At 36.6% G+C, this 23,180-nt stretch overlaps 2 protein-coding genes across 5 annotated transcripts; one reads left to right on the forward strand and one right to left on the reverse strand.

Moving 5' to 3' along the window:
* Positions 1-1,290: 1,290 nt before the first annotated feature.
* On the reverse strand, positions 1,291-19,840 carry knl1 (kinetochore scaffold 1). Its single transcript, XM_066694683.1, has 26 exons — positions 19,712-19,840; positions 18,856-18,910; positions 18,523-18,565; positions 18,043-18,102; positions 17,707-17,783; positions 17,321-17,376; positions 16,868-16,892; positions 16,498-16,538; positions 16,269-16,321; positions 11,037-16,076; positions 10,605-10,758; positions 10,319-10,386; positions 10,041-10,139; positions 9,574-9,689; positions 8,559-8,649; positions 8,121-8,237; positions 7,922-8,009; positions 7,576-7,659; positions 5,633-5,672; positions 5,156-5,260; positions 4,865-4,965; positions 4,568-4,627; positions 4,238-4,347; positions 3,813-3,934; positions 3,550-3,675; positions 1,291-1,552 (listed from the first exon to the last, which is right to left on the reverse strand). Exons 2-26 carry the CDS (start codon positions 18,891-18,893, stop codon positions 1,447-1,449), a joined length of 7,020 nt encoding a protein of 2,339 aa, XP_066550780.1. The 5' UTR covers positions 18,894-18,910; positions 19,712-19,840; the 3' UTR covers positions 1,291-1,446.
* Positions 19,841-19,876: 36 nt separating this feature from the next.
* On the forward strand, positions 19,877-23,073 carry knstrn (kinetochore localized astrin (SPAG5) binding protein). Of its 4 annotated transcripts, none has more exons than XM_066694685.1 (9): positions 19,877-19,959; positions 20,086-20,176; positions 20,279-20,417; positions 20,536-20,565; positions 20,760-20,859; positions 21,196-21,310; positions 21,648-21,709; positions 22,138-22,212; positions 22,864-23,073. In XM_066694685.1, the coding sequence occupies exons 1-9, from the start codon at positions 19,954-19,956 to the stop codon at positions 22,993-22,995; spliced, it is 750 nt and encodes a 249-aa protein (XP_066550782.1). In that variant the 5' UTR covers positions 19,877-19,953; the 3' UTR covers positions 22,996-23,073. The 4 variants fall into 4 exon arrangements, with proteins under 4 accessions (XP_066550782.1, XP_066550783.1, XP_066550784.1 ...); XM_066694686.1 differs by having other exon boundaries at positions 20,282-20,417; XM_066694687.1 differs by lacking the exon at positions 22,138-22,212.
* Positions 23,074-23,180: the final 107 nt, after the last annotated feature.

The raw sequence follows: 23,180 nt of genomic DNA on the forward strand, positions 1-23,180 counted from the left end.
TAATGTATTTTTTTTTATGTTAAATTTGTATTTGCTAGATATTACATTTTAGCAAAAAAACAAGGACATGTGTATGCTCATCTCAAAACCCTAAAATACATTTAACATTTTAATTGTCCAGATATCAATAATTGAGAATCTTTCCACAAAAGTTAATATTAAACCCAACATAATTAACAGCATATTCTTCTACAGGTCCAGGAAATGAAGATGAAGCCATGAAGATTCGAGTTCCAGGCAGTGCTGAAGGAAGATTGATGAAGAACAGCACATGAGTAAGACTGAGGATAAACATTATAAACACATGTTGCCCTAAATATGCCACACTGACTCACAGGATTTCTTTTATGAATTAGTGGTTGAAATAGCACTTGTAGTGGTAACTCAAGCATTTTGTCATTTATAATCATCTACCTAAGGACATTTTGTTCAGATGTGTACTTTATTGGGGCATTTTTAACATACTTTACAAGTTAGCACTCCATTAATCACAATCACTATGGTGTTATGTATATAAATATACGTATATACACAAATATCTGAATCAGAAAATACTATAATCTGTTTTTGTAGTTTTACAATCTAATAAAATCGATACTTATGCTACATATTTGTGAATACAACTTGTATTTACCTGCAGTTAGTCTTTCTTACAGGCTGAATTAGCTTTCATTCTATATCCTTTAATGCTCTCGTGCGCACACTGTTACAAGTGTATACTTTAAACCATGACAGAAAATAGGATTATTGTTTGTATGTAAGCATGCTTTAAGCTTTTTCTTTCATTCACCAATCAGGACTTGCACTACACACACAGTAAAAGTGCGAGATAAAAACTTTTTTACCATCTGAAATATTTTTTTTATTTTTTTATTTGATACTACAAAGAATATAGCACTTGGCCACTATGAGGAAAGGTAGCACAAATGTGAGTTAAACAGAAAGGAATTTGGTTATTGTTTAGGTCTGCAACAATTCAGTTGCCCAACTTTTTTAGATGAATCATGCAATTGACTTGATGCGTTCTTAATTGATATTGTACTGTATGTACTGTCGTAACCCGAGTCTTGGTATAATAGGAGTAATACCTTACTGGGACCTTACAAATAAATAACTGTCCAGGGCCATACTGGCTAAATCCATCTCCCCTTCCTTGTTTCCAATATTCACTTGGCAGAGTTTGAGCCCCATCTAGTGGACACATAAGAGAATGCATGTGGACAAATTCTACTGAAAAAAAATATTCTAGAACTGTAACACACACATAGTGAATACAATTTAAACCAAATCTGTTAATCCAAAATATATTTTTTATTCAACAGCTAGTCTTCAGAATGAATGCTGAACAATAAGCACAATTATTTTTAAAAGGCAAAGTTTTTTTTTTTTTTTTAAAGGAAATGCAGTTAAAAAACAAAAATATTTACAAAACTGATACGGCACTGTTCATTGCTTCTTGCAGAGTAGATCTTGTTGGATCTTTTGAATAATCTTGGTAAGGTAGTGCTCTTCAGGTTTAACTGCAGATATTGAATCCTCTATCTGGTCACGCCTAAGAAAAAAATATTAAAATCTTTAAGTTGAAATACCTGCATCAATAAAATTAAATAAACTTAATATTCTGTTTAAGCTGCATTCAGTTTTCAGATCTGATTCGAGATAAAACTAAAACATTTCCTCCAGAAAAAAATAAATATATATATATATATATATATATATATATATATATATATATATATAGATATATAGAATTGAGAATAGTATATTACATATATATATATATATATATATATACACACACACACAGTACTGTGCAAAACTTTTAGGTAGGTGTGAAAAAATGCTGTAATGTAAGATGTAATGTATCAACATAATCTGTTAACAAAATGCAAAGTGAGTGAACAGAAGAAAAATCTACATCAAATCCATATTTGGTGTGACCACCCTTTGCCTTCAAAACAGCATCAATTCTTCTAGGTACACTTGCACACAGTTTTTGAAGGAACTCGACAGGTAGGTTGGCCCAAACATCTTGGAGAACTAACCACAGTTCTGTGGATTTAGGCAGCCTCAGTTGCAATCTCTCTTGTAATCTCAGACAGACTCGATCATGTTGAGATCAGGGCTCTGTAGGGCCATACCATCACTTCCGGGACTCCTTGTTCTTCTTTACACTGAAGATAGTTCTTAATGACTGTCGCTATATGTTTGGGGTCGTTGTCATGCTGCAGAATAAATCTGGGACGATCAGATGCCTCCCTGATGGTACTGCATGATGGATAAGTATCTGCCTATACTTCTCAGCATTGAGGAGACCATTCATTCTGACCAAATCCCCAACTCCATTTGCAGAAATGCAGCCCAAAACTTGCAAGGAACCTCCAGCATGCTTCACTGTTGCCTGCAGACACTCATTTGTGTACCGCTCTCCAGCAAACAAACTGCCTTCTGCTACAGCCAAATATTTCAAATTTTGACTCATCAGTCCAGAGCACCATTTTTCTGCACCCCAGTTCCTGTGTTCGTGCACGTTGAGTCCCTTGGCCTTGTTGCCACATCGCAGGTATGGCTTTTTGGCCGCAAGTCATCCATGAAGGCCACTTCTGACCAGACTTCTCCGGACAGTAGATGGGTGAACCAGGGTGCCACTGTTTTCTGAGCTGATGGCGCTGCTGGACATCTTCCGATTGCGAAGGGAAGTAAGTATGATGTGTCTTTCATCTGCTGCAGTAAGTTTCCTTGGCCGACCACTGCGTCTACGGTCCTCAACGTTGCCCGTTTCTTTGTGCTTCTTCAAAAGAGCTTGGACAGCACATCTGGAAACCCCTGTCTGCCTTTAAATGTCTGCCTGGGAGAGACCTTGCTGATGCAGTATAACTACCTTGTGTCTTGTTGCTGTGCTCAGTCTTGCCATGGTGTATGACTTTTGACAGTAAACTGTCTTCAGTAACCTCACCTTGTTAGCTGAGTTTGGCTGTTCCTCACCCAGTTGTATTCCTCCTTCACAGCTGTTTCTGTTTCAGTTAATGATTGTGTTTCAACCTACATATTGCATTGATGATCATTAGCACCTGTTTGGTATAATTGTTTAGTCATACACCTGACTAAATGCCTACAAAATCCCTGACTTTATGCAAGTGTACCTAGAAGAATTGATGCTGTTTTGAAGGCAAAGGGTGGTCACACCAAATATGGATTTGATTTAGGTTTTTCTTCTGTTCACTGACTTTGCATTCAGTTAATTGATAAATATAATCTATTAACATAGCCTAATTTTGAAAGCATTCTTACTTTACAGCATTTTTTCACACCTAAAACGTTTGCACAGTACTGTATATAAAATCACTGGATGAAAAATATACATGTTAGACAAATACACATTACATCCAAGCCTCAAATTTATGGTTCTCAAATTGTGGTTTCACAGACCTAAGATGCTTTCCAGCTGAAAGGGAAAAGTATAATAAACAGGTACCCGACATAACTAAATTATCAATAAACCAGATGCATTTGAACTCACAATAACTGTTTTGCACAAGACTTGCTCACCTTATATCTCCAATGTAATTCTGGAAGCTCAGCAGCTCTAGCCGGGACGAAGGGTAAGCTGGAGTGATTGCGAATGCGATGTCAAACTTGGCAAATGCTTTATAACTGGAGAACAAAATCCTAACACTGAAATAAACACAGTAAAACAGGGTTAATACATGAATCAGTCAATAAATGATTAAAACTATTACCCAAATTATGCATTACACCATCTTTATATGCTGTAGCCAGAGAGCTGTGAAAACTGTGCTCAAGCCACTCACTTAGTGTCTGACACACTCATGTCCAGGATATCGAACTTGAGACAGCCCCACTTGTCCAGGTAATGGAGTTCTTCCCCAAGGAGCCGACAACGACTGACCACAAGAGACAAATCGTGAAGCAGCTGGAAAACAGTGAAAAGAGCATCTCTCGTCAAACAGATACACACAAGAATATAGTTAGTTATACCTGATCTTTTTATGTTAAATATTTTGAAGGCGGAGGCATTTTGAATTACTGTAATAGGAACTTAAATTTTAAAATAAGAACAATTAGTACATATCCACAGGTTCAGTGAATTCTATTAAAATGTCCTCTCTATAAACATTGATAATAACCTGAATAAAATAGGCTACATTAGAATTGTCAGGAATGTAACTAAGTGTCAGGCAATTATCTGTGTCCATTGCGATCCTAGAATACTTGCCAATGGAACATCTTGCTGTTTTGGGTATTTTTGGCACCAGCTGCCATGGCTTTTAATGAACTGGGTTATCAGCTTGTGAATCACAAGGCTAGAAGAAGGTACTCTTTCATCTGTGAAGGGGAAAAAAAAAACATTAATATGAAAAAACAACACAGCGGACTGAATAATGTAATGGTCTTGGCAATTTGTCAGCTGAATGTATTGCTGACCAAGCAAGCGTAAAAGGAACCTTTAAAAGTATGTATTGACAAGACTACATAAAACCAGAACATGATTGAATTATGTACCTGGGACAGTAAGCATAAACAAGTTCAAAGTGCTTGTTCTTACCATCCAACAGTGTGTAAAACTTGACATCCAGAACATTCTGCCCAGGTTTGTCTGTTCCCTCTGTGAAAGAAGACAGAAAAGTTAGTGGTGTCCTGAATCGGTGCGCTAGGGTTGGTATTTACAAAAAATGTATGTGTGTTGTTTTGTGTTCAGATATTTTCAAGAAGTAATACCAAAAAGAAGAGATAATTTACAATGAAACAAATGTTTGTTTTTTAATGTATTGAACACATTTAAATGCATTGTTGTTAATGTACAGACAAAGTGATTTTTGTCAGGACAATGTGATTTACTCACCACAAGGGGCATCAAATACAAGTTCAATTTCAAGAGAGCCATTCAAAAAGGAGAAAACTGCCCGGTCATCTGTCCATTCAATAAGTGTCCACTCTGTCAATCTAAAAACAAACAATACAAATGTGATCCCAGTTCAACTTAAAAATCTTCACTATTCAAGAAAACCCCAAATAATTAATTCTACAGTGGATTTAGACTGCAAACCCTGGAATTTACCAGCATAATTTGGGAAAATAAATATTACAATGGTTAAGGTCATCAGTACAATTTAAACCGTAAATGGACACTAACCTGTTCAGGTCTTGAATGTTGTTTTCCAACTCGTGGGTTTTTGCTTGTAGCCTGCAAACTTTGTCTGCAATATTATCATTTTCCCTCTGCAATTCAAACTCTTTCCTGAGAAAACAAAGCAATTCTTCATATTTTACCAAATTGCTGCAGTATGAACAAATATAATCCACTGTGAAAACATGTAATGAGGCATTATATTCTTTTATTTATTATTTACTACTGCAACTTCAAATAATAGATAGTAACAATGACGAATAAGTAATAACAGTTGTTAAAATCTTTATGAACTGTTGATCAACACCAGTTACAGTTAAAGTAAAAAAAAAAATAGGGTCCCTCAGAAAAAGGAGGTTTCATTTGAGAAAATACAGTATTACTCTCCAGTGAAATAACAACATTAAGCAATCTGGCACAGGGTTCAATGGCAGCAAGCTACATACAAAAAACACATGTACATTTTCATAAAACGAGACTTACCTCTTATAGTCGGCCTCCAGTACTTTAAGGTTTTCAAGTTCTACAAATTAACATAGATTATGAGTTACTAAACATGTTGGATGTACAGTGCATCCGGAAAGTATTCACAGCGCTTCACTTTTTCCACATTTTGTTATGTTACAGCCTTATTCCAAAATGGATTAAATTCATTATTTTCCTCAAAATTCTACAAACAATACCCCATAATGACAACGTGAAAGAAGTTTGTTTGAAATCTTTGCAAATTTACTAAAAATAAAAAACAAAAAAAGCACATGTACTCAAGTATTCACAGCCTTTGCCATGACACTCAAAATTGAGCTCAGGTGCATCCTGTTTCCACTGATCATCCTTGATTGGAGTCCACCTGTGTTAAATTCAGTTTACTGGACATGATTTAGAAAGGCACACACCTGTCTATATAAGGTCCCACAGTTAACAGTGCACGTCAGAGCACAAACCAAGCCATGAAGACCAAGGAATTGTCTGTAGACCTCCGAGACAGGATTGTATCGAGGCACAGATCTGGGGAAGGGTACAGAAAAATGTCTGCAGCATTGAAGGTCCCAATGAGCACAGTGGCCTCCATCATCTGTAAATAGAAGAAGTTTGGAACCACCAGGACTCTTCCTAGAGCTGGCCACCCGGCCAAACAGAGCGATCGGGGGAGAAGGGCCTTAGTCGGGGAGGTGACCAAGAACCCGATGTTCACTCTGACAGAGCTCCAGCATGTCTCTGTGGAGAGAGGAGAACCTTCCAGAAGAACAACCATCTCTGCAGCACTCCACCAATCAGGCCTGTATGGTAGAGTGGCCAGACGGAAGCCACTCCTCAGTAAAAGGCACATGACAGCCCGCCTGGAGTTTGCCAAAAGGCACCTGAAGGACTCTCAGACCATGAGAAACAAAATTCTCTGGTCTGATGAAACAAAGATTGAACTCTTTGGCCTGAATGGCAAGCATCATGTCTGGAGGAAACCAGGCACCGCTCATCACCTGGCCAATACCATCCCTACAGTGAAGCATGGTAGTGGTGGCAGCATCATGCTGTGGGGATGTTTTTCAGCGGCAGGAACTGGAAGACTAGTCAGGATCGTTGGAAAGATGAATGCGGCAGGATGTACATAGACATCCTTGATGAAAACCTGCTCCAGAGTGCTCTGGACCTCAGACTGGGGCAAAGGTCCATCTTCAAATAGGACAACGACCCTAAGCACACAGCCAAGATAACAAAGGAGTGGCTACAGGACAACTCTGTGAATGTCCTGGAGTGGCCCAGCCAGAGCCCAGACTTGAACCCGATTGAACATCTCTGGAGAGATCTGAAATGGCTGTGCACCGATGCTCCCCATCCAACCTGATGGAGTTGAGAGGTCCTGCAAAGAAGAATGGGAGAATCTGCCCAAAAATAGGTGTGCCAGGCTAGTAGCATCATACTCAAAAAGACTTGAGGCTGTATTTGGTGCCAATGGTGCTTCAACAAAGTATTGAGCAAAGGGTGAATACTTATGTACATTTTGTTTTTTATTTTTAATACATTTGCAAAGATTTCAAACAAACTTCTTTCACGTTGTCATTATGGAGTATTGTTTGTAGAATTTTGAGGAAAATAATGAATTTAATCCATTTTGGAATAAGGCTGTAACTTAAAAAAAAATGTGGAAAAAGTGAAGCGCCATGAATACTTTCCGGATGCACTGTATATTGTCTACATCAAAGTGAAAATAATATTTTTCTCTAGAGCATTCAACCATGCATATTGTAAGAATTTTAAGAAAGAAAACAAAAACACTGCTTTAATAATTTAATAAAATCTAGTAAGTCCATAATAATTTAAAAGGGTAATGTATATAACATTCATGAGCAGTCATTAAACAATCATGTCCTTCAGACTTTCATCTGACATGCATCACATTTAGCAATATGTATTTGCAGTAAACTTACCTTCCTGTCTAGCTTGTAGAACAAGTGCCAACTCTGAATTTACGTTCCCTTCTTGCATTTCACAAGAGTCCAAGCCTGACACTTCTACAAAATCAAAATTAATTCAGGACAGAGGGTCATCATTGATTTTAGCAAAAGAGTTAGTTACCCACATTTATAAAGCAGTAAAACAGAAGACCTTTAATCAGAAGCAGAATAAAAAATGTTCTCAAAACTAAATTATAACATTGTAAGTTACCTTGATATGGGTATCTTTCAATTGCAGGTTCATGCAATCCAGACATTATCACAAATACTTTAGAGATTGCACTTGAAAAATTAAATCCATAACAAAAATCCCAAATACCTGCTTCTAGATTGTGGAGACAGTCATCCAGGTTTTGCAGCAAATCTTCAGTCAATTCAATCTTCTCTTTCAAATCCTGTTTTGCCAGCTGTTCAGAATCAATATTAATGGTTAAGTGATCAGTCGGGCTGTAATCAATTAACTTCAGAGATATTAATTTGTGCATCCTGCTGGCCCAGGAGGCTTTGTTAGCTCTTACCTTTGCAGACTGCACCAATTTGGAATACAAGCCGATCTTTGTTTCATGAAAGAACGCTTTACTCTTCTTTCTGAAATATAATTTTCTTTCATTCAGCTTAGACCCAAGACTCTTCAGCTGAAAGGAATAAACAATGTGAAAAAGGATTTAGAAATGGTAGTGATTAGAGGGTAAATGGAGAAATTAAATAATTAGAAAACATTGCTCTATGTTAATCAAATTATTCCCCACTGGTGAATAATTATGTATTTGTTGAATATATTAATTAAGAACATTTTTAAAATCAAACCTTTTTAAATGAGGAATACCAGAGGTCTGACAGCAGTTTATCAGTTTAGAATGAAATGGTAAAATATCTGATCACTTATTTATTATTGTGGAGAAGAGCATGTCAATACTTGGATATTTTACAGTAGTAAAGAATGAAAAACTAAATACCTGTTCTTCTGAATAGGTTTTCACAGTTTCCCAAAGGGATTCATTGATAGTCTTCAAAGCTTTTTCCTGGTCAGGGATTCGTGCCTTTAATCTTAAAAATAAATAAAAATTACAATACTGTATTTATATATATATATATATATATATATATATATATATACACACACACACAGCTCTGGAAAAAATTAAGAGACCACTTAACATTGATTTCTGAACTTGGAGTGGTCTCTGTAGACATACATACATACACACACACACACATATATATATATATATATATATATATATACACACATACAAAAAGTAAAACTTTTCAAATTGACCCGGTGCATGTTTATCCATCCGAAAGTAGATAAAACAATATTTTTATCCATAAACATTATCTTTAGCTCAATTAATATCAATTTAATCAATATTTAGTGTAATCAAGTTTTCACCCCATCATAGATATCATGGTTTACTTATGATAAGTAACTTGTTTTTCATTAAAAAAACATTTTCAAACTGTTTTTTCTGTACATTGGGAAAAACTAGACATTCAACACATTTCTTTTATTTATTCTTATTTTAGGCAATCACACTGTGTCTCATATTTGGTCTGAATCTGATATTTTTACACTTTGTAGGCTCTATTCTCACTGCCGGGTCAAATTGACCCCAACAGTATGTGTGTAATATAAACATGCAGGGGGGGGTTCCAAACACATAAAATTAGTCATTTTCCATTTACATGTTTATTACACTAATTAAGCCCAGCAGAAAAGGTTTCATGCTCCAAAAATTATTAAAAATATTTTTCCTGTATTTTTAAACTTTGAAATGGGTCAATTTGACCCACAACATAACAGGAGGGTTAAATGTTAAAAATAAAACTTTACATTATCGTGATAATCACCTTCCATCATTAAACAGTAAATGCACACATTGTGGCAGTTTATTTGTTAAGGTTTCGTTAAAGCAGTTAAAATTGATAATTACTTGTAAAACAAAATGAAAACAAATAAACCCCACTTACATTTCGACTGTCTCTGACAGCGCTTGACAGTCCTCCTCGTAAACCTGCTGTTTGGGTCGGTAAATAAACCTCTCTCTTAGGAGAACCTCCGGGTCAAGGGCTGAATCAGATGCAAACTACAAATCAAATATACACATTAATGAAACAGTTATCGACAAATAACTCATACAAAAATGTACTGGATTACAATCATTTCATATTATAGACATTACATCACACAAGGACTAAGATGTATAAATGAAGGCCTAGCTATATACAATAGGAGTGATCTTTGAACAACTTAGCTTGGTAGGTTTCATTTTAGGACAGGGGCTCCCCAAATACAAAATCTTTATCTAATATTGGCACAATGGGTTAATTGTGATTGGAATAAAATAATCCCATTCAAAGTACGCATATAGAGTAAAGTAGTAGTCTTTGAAGCAATGTATGATTCACAGAAAGACCAGTCTTGTTTCAGTAGTTACATTGTGAGGCAGTGTGCTCTGCCTGGGTCTCTGGATGAGGATGTTGATCTCAAGAAGTTGAAAAAATTCTTTAATTGTGATGCTGCCATCTTGTAGTTTCTGAAACAAACGGAAAAAGACATTTGCGATTGAGACATTAACTCTTTTCAGAGCAAAGGTTATTATTTGAACTTGAATAATATTGTACAGTATAATGTCATATCTTCACTTTGAAAGAAAAATCCAATCTGTCAATGATACAAGACACAACTGAAACAGATCTGGCAGTGAATTTTTACCTCTCGCAAACCACACTCAAATTCCTCTTCTTCCATGAACTGGGACTCAAACTGAGCTGATCTCTGAGCTGAAAAGCATTCAGAAAAACAATCCATTAGCACATAAATAGATAATTTCCAGACAAATTACCTTTGATTAATTATTTTTTGATTGTCAATAATTAGTTGTATAATATATAATATAATAAATATTTAGGGATGAAAAGGTTTCCCCAGTACAATCCATCCCCTATGTGTATTCACAGAGAGCAATGTTCACAATGGAAGCAATTGAGAAAATAGTTACCACTTGTATCATAGGTCCCTTTGAGGTTGGTGGTGTTGATGGTGTTACTGCTGGAGCTGGTGCTGTCAAAGGTCTTGGTTGTTAAGCTTGGTAAGCTTTCTGCTGTGATGCCAACAGCATTACTGTCCCACTGGACGATAAACTTTGATGCTTCCTGTGCAAGAACAAAAAAAGCATTAGTGGCACCCTACTCAAATGCAATGATGAGGCCCAGGCGGTTAAGAATGAAAAAAACATTGACATTAAAATGTGTCAGGAAAATCATTAAAATACATCAGATAATTAAAATATACATTTCCAGTTTACATTGTTCCAAAGTGTGCAATTTTTAAAGACTGCAAAACATATCTGAATCATATTTAATCATTTACTGAATGTGCAAATATTAAAAGACTATAACAGCTACATTTTGGGGGATTTAAAAGTACAAACCTTTCCTTGGTCGGCAGAAGGACCATCAAGACTTCTTCTGACTTTTCTCTCATTTGTGATTTCATCCTCATGGCCCCCTTCTGGAAAAGGTCTTTTCTGGCTTGCCGTCACATCCAGCATTGACTTGACAAAGTCTGGGTCGTCTATACCTATATTGCTCAGAGCTCTTTCATCAGAAGTATTGTTCAGGCAGTTTCCGGGTGGTAACTCGCCGGTTATGTTTTCTGCAGAATCCTCTTCATCACTGCAGTCAGGAAGTATTTCTTCATGAATATTGTGGTCTGTCTCATTGTTTCTCATCTGAGTTTCAGCACTGGCCCCAAGAGCTCTCACTAATAATTTCCCAAAACTACTGTTTTCTGTAATTTCAGGGGGCTTAACTTCAATGGTTTTCTTTTTATGTGGAAGCTTGGGTAGATAACCACCAAGAGACATCCGTGTTGTTTTAGGCTTGACACTACAGATGTTAACAGGTGCGGTCGTGTTCCAGGCCTGATCTCCATAAAGGGAGTGGTCTACACTGTGCAGAGTATTGGGCCCTGCAGATTCTTCTACATTAACTTCTCCACCATTATAAACCCTACCGTCATCATTAACACAACCCTTGCTACCGAAAAAATCTTGAGTGTTTTCATCTTTCATTTCAAGTTCCGAGAGTCTTTGCAATTTAGGTGAAGGTGCTGTTTGATGTGCAACTCCAGTCTCTGCAGGTTCATTGATAGCATTTTTGATGGTTTTAATTTTTGATCGCAGGTCTGCAAGGCTTCTTCTTCTTCTGATGGTCATTTCATCAATTTCAGCAACAGAGTCCTGTGGATTGTGCATAGATATTCTGGTACTTTCATCCATCACTTTACCATCTTCAGATGTTAAATGTGTCCCATTTATTGTCACTTCTCTCTCAGATCCAGATTTAGGATCTGGCAATTTGAAACAAACACTCTTTCGCCTAAGCTCTGGATTGGGATTGTCAGTGGATGTAATCTCAATATCAGTTTTAATTAATTCAACAGAGTGTCTCTGATCTTGGTCATGTTCACTTTCTCCATGTTTATTCAAGAAGATACAATCTAATTTCTGCTGGTTGACTGAAGACAGACTTTCTTTACTCATCTGAATGGTAGCGTTAGTGTCAATGGCAAAGGTAACACTGTGTGCACCATCCATGCCTTTAACTTTACAAAATGTAAGCGATGCATCTTCAAACTCTGTTTTGTCACATGGCCCGTAACTCTTTTCTAAAGCAGCTTTAGGTTCCAAAAGAGAGGAACAAGAGATGCTCTCTCTAATACTCTCACAACCAGCTCTGATGGCCTGACTCCTTGTACCATCATGGTAATCAGCTGAAGACACATTTAGTGTGATGTTTGTAGGACACTGACGATTTGACTCCTCCAGGGCTATTTCTTTGCATTTGTGAACTTTTAGAACGCTTCCACCATCAAAAGCCACTGTGAGGCTTTTAGTCATTTCCATTCTATCATCTTCAGAGAAAATTATGGTTTTATTAGGAATGGAAATGCCAGGCACAAGTTCTGTTTCAGTATGGAAAAAATTATTAAATGAACCACAACTCTGTCTGTCAATCAAAACAGTCTGGCTTCTTGTTATTTCCAGATCATCTTGCAAATCAGGTACTGAAAAACCAACCATACTTTCTCTAGAGGTTTTACTAGTCATCAGTGCATTAGTTTGGTAGTCAGTAGAAACTGTATGGCCTCTTGTCATTTCCTTATCATCAGGATGAGAGGAAACAGGTGATTGTAAAGCAATTGTTTGTACAGGTTTGGTGTTTTGTTGCCAATGACTGCTGGCATCAGTTTGACTTCTAGTCAAGTGCATGTCATCTGGCCCTTCAGAAATCGTCAGATTACCATTTGTTAAGCACTGCATAGTATTTTCACTCAGGTATGCGAGTCCCTTGCTGTCAATGGCCACTGTGTAGCTTTTGGTTATGTCCATATCATCAAGGTTTTCTGAATAGACAACTGTTCTATCAGCAGGAACCGACAAACCCAAGGCACTTTGTCTAAGACTCCTGTTAATTTCTGCAGCAGAATGATGTGCTGCAACAGTTTTCAAGTCAATTTTAACAGTCTGGCTTCTTGTTATCTCCATGTCATCTGGATCAGGACACACAGAAAGGGAACCTGGTATGTTGTCAAAAATATACAGTCCAGATTCCTCTCCAGCTGGGTTTGGGGAATTCTGTAAGATAGATGCACCATCAATAACCACTGTTTGGCTCTTAGTTATTTCCATTTCTGCAATATTCTCAGAGAAGACAGACGATTTATCATCACAACTAGACAAACCAATCACACTTTTTCTATATTTTCCTGGGATTCCCATGAATGGATCGGCAGCCACAAAATTCTTATAGTCAATGGCAATGGTTTGACTCCTTGTCATTTCCATGTCATCTGATTCCTCATTCTGCAAAAGAGACTTTTGCTCAAAAAGTCCCTTGTGGTCAATGGCAATGGTGTGGCTCTTAGTCATGTTCATATCATCCTGCTCCATTGAAAAAAATATAGTTTTATCGGAAGGAATTGACAAACCAAACTGACTTTTCCGAGATTTTTGACAGGTCCCCAATACTGGATTTATTGTAACAAGATTGTTGTAGTCAATTATCTCGGTCTGGCTTTTTTTTATATCTAGATCATTGAGCTCAACATGTACAGAATGCAGTGCCGATGGCATACAGTTATTTACCATCACAGGTCTTTCCATTTTTGGAACAAGGTGCTTACTGTCAATAGAAACTGTATGGCTTTTAGTCATATCCATATCGATGTCCCCTGGAAACACAACTGTTTCATCAGAATTAACTGACAAACCAGTCATACTCTTTCTAGGTTTTCTTAGGATTCCGGTGACTGGAACACCTGACATTTCTACACCATTCTGCAAAACAGACTTCTGGTCAAGAAAGCTCCTGCTGTCAATAGCCACAGTATGGCTTTTAGTTATGTCCATATCATTTTGGTCTACTGAAAACACAACAGTTTTATCTGCAGGAATAGACAAACCAAATGCTTCTCTAGATCCCCTGTTAAAGTCCATAGCAGGATTACTAGACATTGCAGTTTTGTAGTCTATTGAGACTGTCTGGCTTCTTGTCAAGTCCATGTCATCAAGTTTTGAGGACCCTGGGTAAGGAGCCACATTGTTGCGTGAATTTGATTGAATCTCAGCAGACTGAAAAAAGGTATTGTCAATGGCCACTGTATGACTCTTCGTTATGTCCATTGCATCCAGTTCCTCTGAAAAAACAACCGTTTTATCACCACAAGCTGCTAAACCAGCCAGGCTCTTTCGATTCCTTTTATGGACTAATATGGATGGATTACCTACTGCAGTATGATTGCAGTCAATGGCAACAGTCTGGCTTCTTGTTATGTCCATATCATTTTCGTCTACTGAAAACACAACAGTTTTATCTGCAGGAATAGACAAACCAAATGCTTCTCTAGATCCCCTGTTAAAGTCCATAGCAGGATTACTAGACATTGCAGTTTTGTAGTCTATTGAGACTGTCTGGCTTCTTGTCAAGTCCATGTCATCAAGTTTTGAGGACCCTGGGTAAGGAGCCACATTGTTGCGTGAATTTGATTGAATCTCAGCAGACTGAAAAAAGGTATTGTCAATGGCCACTGTATGACTCTTCGTTATGTCCATTGCATCCAGTTCCTCTGAAAAAACAACCGTTTTATCACCACAAGCTGCTAAACCAGCCAGGCTCTTTCGATTCCTTTTATGGACTAATATGGATGGATTACCTACTGCAGTATGATTGCAGTCAATGGCAACAGTCTGGCTTCTTGTTATTTCCATATCATCTTGTTCCTCAGGCTGTACAGCAAACTTGTGTCCATAAAACTTGCTATCTATACAAACCGTGTGACTTTTAGTCATGTCCATGTCGTCCTGTTCCCCTGATAATACGGTTTTATTAAGAGACTGGAGACCATGCCTGTAACCTTGTGTTGTGAAGTGCTTTTGGTGAGAGGTGTCCAGCAAACTAGGAGCATCTAAAACAACACTGTGTCCTCTGGTTATCTCCATGCTGTCTGGTTGCTTGGGAAATCTCTCACTCAAGCCCTGTCCACGGGCAGGTACATGGTTTAAAGTGGATGCTATCACTCTAATATTGGATGTCTGACACTGTGTCACATCCATTTCTTCACGTCCACTGAAAATCTGTGTGACATTACATGTGTCATTATGATGTGAAGGAAAAGAGCTATAGGTGCCAATCGCAAAAGGATTCTTATTAGCTCCCATCTCTTTTGATTCTGGAACTTGGTTTTCTTTACCAATTCCTGATTCAAGTGCACGAAGTCTGGAAAGAAAATCTTTTGTATTTACTTTCTCAGTCCTGGATAAAGGAAGGTTTTGATGGGCAGCTAGAGTTACAGATTTTGGGTCACAGGAAACACTTTCAGGGCCACTTTGTCCTTTTGACTCAGACTGATCTGCAAGGAAATCTTTGAAATCAGAGGTTTTCATCCAATCTTGTCCACTTGCCTCATCAAATCTAGAATCCCTGAAATCCGGTTTTCCACTGCTGGAAACATCACCTTTGTTGCCAAAATCAGCACCTGCTCCATGTGCATTAAGTCTTGAGAGAAAATCTCTGAAGTTTACTTTCTCAGTTGTGGTTGAATCAACATTTTGCTGGACTAATGGTGTTACAGACTTTGGATCATTGGAAAAAACTCTGGAATCACTTGGTTCATTTGATTTTGACAAACTCGCAGGGAAGTCTTTCGTGTCATAACTTCTGAAGTGGTTGTACTCCTCTCTTCTTGAATCATTATTGCCGCAATTCTTGGGTTTATCCAATCCAGACAAGAACTCCCTGAAATCCACGTTCCCACGGCTAGAAGCATCAGGTTTGTCATCATTTTCATCCTTGTCAATAATAATAGTATGGCTGTAGGTCATGTCCATATTTTCATGGTCCTCCCCAGAAAACACAATGGTTTTGTCAGCCATAGCACCCTGAATAGCAGGTTGATAAAATACATTTTCCTGTGGAAAATAAGAGGGGGAAAAAAAAAAAAAAAAAAAAAAAAAAAAAATCAGCAATCAAACACAAAACGAATTTCAAAGAGCACCCTCTCATACAGTATTTGGTGCTATGGGATCGTTACTAGTTATTAAATGTTTATGGAGGTAAAATGCCAACAACTTGTATATAAGTGGACTTGAAACATATCATACCTCATGCTGTTGTTGAGGAACCTGAAGAGGAGCATAGAGCAGTGTTTCCATGCCTGAAAAATTACAAATGAAAAGACAACTGCTTCTTCATCTCAGCATATGAGCAAACCTAATGTATAATGTTATGCAAGAACCAATAATCATATAAAGTAATAAAGACATTCAGTTTATTTTGCTTAAGATCAAAAAGCTAAACAAATGGAAGATAAAAAAAGTAAAACAAACTTACCAGTTATTGGCAGTTTCTCTTTATAAGCAGCAGACATCCTACTGTTGAAAACACATTCAAGCTTATCGTTATATTTCTATACTACAGTATAGTTATATTCTATATTGTTTTATCAATGATAACTTTTTGAATAACCACATTCTTACTGCAAAATAAGTTATGAAAGCAGTTCAGAGTGGTCTGTCCAAATGTGTTGCCATATCAAACATTATACACTTTCCCAACTGATCCATATGCTTTATGTTTAAACACTTCTCAGTTTAGTTATTTTTGATCCATTCCTTGTTAAAGATTTCTCCTTTCTCAAAGCTTTATGCTATGTCTGAACTCCTATTAAACAAATGGTGATGTTTAAAAGTATAATACTTACTTCTCCTTATCCAAATCATCAGTTTCTGCAAAGTAAATATACAAATTAATGTGTGTGTGTGTGTATGTATACACACTATATATACACACACATATAATACCTTAATGCATTTTATATACATTATTGTAAACACTTTCAGAGCAACTTCACAACTTATTTTCTTACACTTAACTAGTAGCTTGAGCTCACACACAAGGTTACAGTAACTAGGTCACTTTATTCTTATGACACGAATGTGCAGTGAAGTTCACAGCTATTAATGGTCAAGTATAGGTTACAAGTAAGTAGAATTCACAACCCAAAAGGAAAGGTTTTTAATATACTTATGTATAACTAATCTGTGTTTAATCCACTGATTAATAATATATTTACTATATAGGCCTTCTGTTGCAATAATTTCTACATAAGGAACAATTAATTTAAGCAAACACATTAAAGATGATAAAAACATACCTGTGCCATCAAGATCCTGTAGCAACTTTGTCACAGGAGAATCATTTTTAAAATCCCTTAAAGGGAAGGAAACAAAACAATGAATGGTTGCCTATGAATATGGCATATCATTTATTAAGGGTAGGTGACATTATTTTTTAAAATATTAAATTCCCCATATTACAATGCAGCTGGTTATGACCATCATATCAGGCATTTAAATGTAATGTTTTAATTCAAATGCAATTACACCTAGAGAGAGAGAGAGAGAGAGAGAGAGAGAGAGAGAGAGAGAGAGAGAATATGCTACATATACACAGAGAAAGAAAAACAAACACATGTTCTAACAATATCCAGAAAAAAGTTGTAATGTTTTTTTTGTTTTGTTTTTTCCATTCTCATCTTACTTTATATCATTGGTCTCAGCAAAACTGACTCGTCGAGAACTTCGGCGTTTCTTTTCAAAAGGCTTGGCTGCACATTCCTTAGATAGAAAAAATATATATTTAAATCGAAACTTTAGTAAACGAACTGTGACATATACACATAACTTTTTATATTGTTAATTCATATATTTACTGTAATAATTGGGGGGGGGGGGGGGGGGGGGGTCTCCCTCCTACAGCATGCAAAAGGTACTGAAAGCCCATTGGGAACAGCATTACATGGTTACAGTAAAAGTTGACCAACAAAAAGGATCCAGACACAGAAATTGGGATTACAGGAATTAGATAAGGAATTACCTGAGGTGCACCATGATCTATTCCGATGCTTTTAAGTGGAGTTCGAGGTGCTTTCAAGATCTAAATTAATAAACAGATTATTAATACATTTACAAAGCTATTTTACACAAAACAGCTGGTATATTCAGAAACCGTAAAATATGTTTCCATGAAAGAGGCAGTTGGATAGTCTATGAAAATAATAGTCATATTTAAGGACAACATGAACCTATTTGAAAACTTGTTAAATATACCCATTAAACGTATAACAAAATAAGTGTATTGTTCAAAGAATAATCAATTGGCATGAAAACATTTAAAAATAGTTATTAATACTGAAGAGATTTTGTAATGATGTCAGCAAATAAGTGGCCTAGTCCGTTTCACTGACATGTTAGGGGTTTGATTGCTAAAATAAAAAAAATGTCCTTGTGTTTAGCGAAAATAAATCTAGATATAGGAAACTGATTGACTGATAGATAAAAAACAAACAACTCTAACCGATGAGATCCTCCGACTTCGAGTAGATTTGGTTTGTTCAGCCCTGTAAGTAACAAATAACACGGATTGCATTTAACAGTTTACTAAGATGATCAAATATTTATAAATGTATATGTTAAAGTTACAATTTGGAGAACTGGATGATTAAAAACATTAATTATCTACCGTTAAATTCTCATTCACACAATGTAATGCAAAAATAGTACATACATATAACCCAGGCTACTGTGCACTGTTACGTTTAGAGACATGTATTTGATCATTTAAAATGTTGACATTAGCTATCACTTAATGTTTGCTTATCATCTTAATATTAAAAATGTGCAAACTTACTTGTCACTCGGTATTATGCCATATGGCTCCATTTTCATCTAAAACCACCCGCACACTGACAAAGAAAATAGACAGGTTGGTAAATTGGTTGAATAACTAGTCGATCCCTCACTGATCAGATGATTTCATCACGTATGAAGATGTCAACTTTCAACGATTAAAAACTAGATTGATTGGTTTACTGAAAAGCATCAAATTACAAAAACATTCAAATCTGTGTTTCGTGGAGTGTTGGCAGCAATTTCCAATGGGATTATATTATTTCGCTTGATGATTACAGAAATACATTATTTCCCTTCCCTGTCATTTGAAATAGACGTGGCAGGGGGTTACTCCCCCGCCAAAATAAACAAATAAATAATACAGACAATTGGGGACTGTGTCGGGAAATATGCAGATACTTTGATATGGGTAGAAAACATCTTGTACTAAATTGTTTTCGTAAAGCGGTACAATGGTTGACGTAATGACACCTGGAATGAAAACGTCACACATATTTATACAAAATGACTTCATGCATTCATATGAAAAGAGTTGTTTATTATCATGTCGAAACATAGGCTGTTTAATTAACGTAAATCACATTACATTAAAGGCGCCGTCACTGAACATTGCACGTATTTATTTATATCGAGAAAGACCGATGTATGCGCATTTAAGTGTAATAATATTAATAGTATATGAAAAGAACCAGAGATATACAAGACACACCACAACACACATTGTAATGCCTGCTGTCATATTTATCTCTGGGTAGAAACACACAACACAGACAAACACACAAGACCGCCTGTTAATATACAACATGCATCCTCAAACGGAGGTCTCCGACATATGTATACACGTTAGTACATACCTTCGCACTAATTATGTCGTCCTTTTCATTAAAATCTCGTATCTCGCCGGTTATTAATGAATCCACCAACTACTTTTTATAATGCTTTAATTTCAAATTTAACCGCCGTTACAAAAGAGCATGCGCACTTCGCTTTCGTCAAGCCCACTTCCTGTTCGGAGACGCTTCGCGGAAGTGACGTATTGTATTTTCAAATTTTGAGCAGCGGGGTTTTGCTGCTTGTACACACAGTCCTTTTCCGTATGGAGGTAGAGTACTTATTCAACGCGCACCTGTTTAATATGTTACAAATGCGAATGATTATATCAAATACCATGTAGTGCCTTTGTTATATTTCTGATTTAAACTGAAAATGTATCCACTCTGTGTCGCAGGGTGTAAAAGGCACGGCAGAGCGAGAGGTCTCCAGGATTCCCGTGTATCAAGACAACGCGTCGAAAAAGCTCCTGGAAGGAAATAAATCATGTAGGTGCTGCTGTCAAAAAAGCATTTAAAACTAAAAACTGTTTAAAGTAAGATCACGCAGAGAAAACACCAATGCAGGAGCTGCTTTGATTGTATTTACAGCAGCTGCTCGCCCTGCAGAGACTATGAAGAGAAACGCTGCTCACAGATTTGAGCTCAGAGACCTACCTGACAATTTCAACTTCGCCAAATCTGACAATGTGGGCGCATTTAAAGCACACGCTTCAGCCACCAGCCAGAGGTAACATGTATTTATATTTATCCTGACTAGCATGTCAAACATCATCTTTTAATAAGAGATGTGTTATTCAAATTGGCTTAAGGAGAAGAGTAATGCTATATTGGCCTTTGTTTTGCAGGAAGAAGCCTCAGACCAATATTTACAAAGGGTAAGAATTTGATATTAATTGTAAATGGTCTCAAATTAACAGCTGTTCAGCACATTTACATTTGTGGGCTATAGCTTCTTGATATCTTGATTGTTTTGAGGTCCTGTATAGATAATGAAGTCCTTTAATAGTGATTCTGATCTCAGGCTTAAGGGTTTATTTTGAGAGAATACATCTTTACATCTTTCTTTCAGGCCAAGTGCCAGACTCAGGGTGGAGACAGAGCTGCGAGATAAAAACCAGCTTTTAGAAGCAGCCAACCTGGAGCTGTACAAAAATCTTTCAGAGGCAAAGGTAATTTCATATAATCACCATAATGGAGTCCTTTCCCAAACATCTTCCAGGGGATGATGAAAATGCATTGTTCTCTATGTTAATCACAACTTATAAGGAGGGTATACTACAAATCTTCCCTTTTTGCTATAACAAACTGTTTCGTCACCCGAAGTTGAAGTATGGTAAACCACCGAAAAAAGATTCATATTTGTAATGGATATAGTGACATTCAAGTCTGTACATGCAATTAATTTATCGGTGATGTGCCCAAACTAATACCTGAATTGTGAATGATTTCAAAATGTATTGTCTTGCCACGTACTGAATGGATATGATTTTATTTATTTTTTATAGGAGAATATCGTACAGCTCGAGCAGAGGTACACACAGTTAGAAGGAGAATCTGGTGAAACTAAACAGCAGCTTGAGACCTGCATGTTGATTCTGGAAGCTGGCAACATTGATGCAGGTATTGTTAGAAATTATGCTGATTTCTGTCAAGATACTCTAGTCCTGAGATGGATTTGGTCTCAGAGTAAAGTTTTCCTTTGCAGTATCAGCGTATTCATTCACACTTGCATTAATGCTGAATTAGTTAACTGCCAAGCAGTGGTTTGCCTTTGTAACTTGTACCCTTTTGACCATTTGACTGAAGGTGTCAAGTTGATATACCATATAGTTGCATAAATGTTGTTCTAATCAATGTTGTTGCAGATAATTGACATTGCTCTACTGAATGTATGCATATTCTCATTAATTATTTTCTAACATTCTCATAAATGATGGTGATGGTTTTCATTCCTTAGTTTCCGGTGGAAGAATCTTTGAAACAACAAAAGAAAATGAACAGCAAAGACGGGAAGCAATGGTGAGAGAAAAAAAGTTGCTTTACTTCAAAGTGACCCATAGATGGCAGCATTTCCTTTTTATTTGTATTTGTATTTGCATTGCTTTTGTTAGTGATTCAATAGAGGTATATTTCTCAGTGGCCCCTTATGAAAATAAACATTTAGTACACTTTTAAGTATACTTCCACACATTATAAGTAGACTCCAAGTACACAAATGTACTTTACTACTTTTTCACAAGGGATTTACCTCACATTTCAGTAACTCATTGATGGATATTTGAAGATGGGCTGGCGAGTTTATCAATAATTACTGTGCTTAGTCTTCATTGGTTTCAGATTAGAATTCACATCACTATATATATATATATATTTTTAAATCCAATCTGTGACTTTAGGGGCCTTTGTGCACTCTGGTTGGGATTTAATTTAATGTATCTCTGTTGCAGAGTGTGTCCAGGGATCTGAGGAAAGAGCTGGAGGATTTTAATGAGAAGGTGGCTGAGCACAGGCTTCAGATGGAGGCAGGTCATCACAGAACACTAAAGAATGACAGGATTGTCCATTGCATGAGAATCAATCACACTCACTATCCTGCCAGTCACATATCCTTTGGGAGGTTGCATTTTACAGCACTGTAGTGAGAAGACCATATATTGTGAAATTCTCAGCTTCTTCTACATCATTTCCATATACACTGCATCCTTTTAAAAGTGTCTAATTAAACTTGATATGATTGACAGTTTTGTAATGATTTGATTTGTGTGTGAGAAGGGTAACTTAATGAAAGATAGTTTTACATTTTGTATCATAAGGCTCAACTTTAAATCGCTTAGGAAACGCTTCGATAATTTAGTGACTTTGTCAATCTAAAGTACAGCCAATATAATGCTTTGATCCAGCTAATGGTGAACTCTGGCAGACAAAAAGTTATTTATTTCTGCTTTAACTGTCCCTTTTGTCCAACTGTAATGCCCATTCCTGGTCTAATGTCCTGCAGATATCTTTGTATTTGCAATGACTGGAGGCCTGTAACATTGTAGAATTAACAACAAATACAAATTAAGAGCTTGAGATAAAACCAAAAGATCCTGTTACCCTCCAGGACTGGTGCTGGTTATACAGTATGTATCAACACTTTTTAAAATAAATGTATTATATTTTGCTTTCAACAGGGGCTTAGGTCCAGAGGAATGGCTCTGAAAGAAAACAGAGAGCGGTACCTGGAGGATAAAGAAGATTTTGAAACGGAACTCGAAAAAATGGAGAAGGAATTAAAGGAAGCTCAACAACTGATCAATATGTAGATGTGTGTATGTCTTATGTGTTATTATATGTATATTAATCTGTAAATGTTATATTAATAAAACATTACAATATTCCAAGCTGCACTATTTTAATTTCAATATTGTTGTTTGGGATTGTCTTTAGGCCCTGTGAAGAGTGTTGCTGATTATGACCAACCTTGAGATGTTTTTAATATGAAACCCCA

The sequence above is a fragment of the Amia ocellicauda genome, chromosome 21 (genome assembly GCF_036373705.1).
Source record: "Amia ocellicauda isolate fAmiCal2 chromosome 21, fAmiCal2.hap1, whole genome shotgun sequence".
In the NCBI taxonomy this organism is placed as follows: Eukaryota; Metazoa; Chordata; class Actinopteri; order Amiiformes; family Amiidae; genus Amia; species Amia ocellicauda.

Bases quoted from the DNA above. Each gene is read 5' to 3' on its own strand.
- knl1 (XM_066694683.1), bottom strand. From the start codon at position 18,893: ATGAAAATGGAGCCATATGGCATAATACCGAGTGACAA. The intron at 9,690-10,040 runs GTAACTACTGAA...TTTGATTTGTAG, and splicing joins AGAGCACACTGCCTCACAAT to TTTGCATCTGATTCAGCCCT. The intron at 8,010-8,120 runs GTAAGAGCTAAC...GATTCTGAACAG, and splicing joins AATTGGTGCAGTCTGCAAAG to CTGGCAAAACAGGATTTGAA.
- knstrn (XM_066694685.1), top strand. The intron at 21,311-21,647 runs GTATTGTTAGAA...TTCATTCCTTAG, and splicing joins AGCTGGCAACATTGATGCAG to TTTCCGGTGGAAGAATCTTT. The intron at 21,710-22,137 runs GTGAGAGAAAAA...TCTCTGTTGCAG, and splicing joins AGCAAAGACGGGAAGCAATG to AGTGTGTCCAGGGATCTGAG.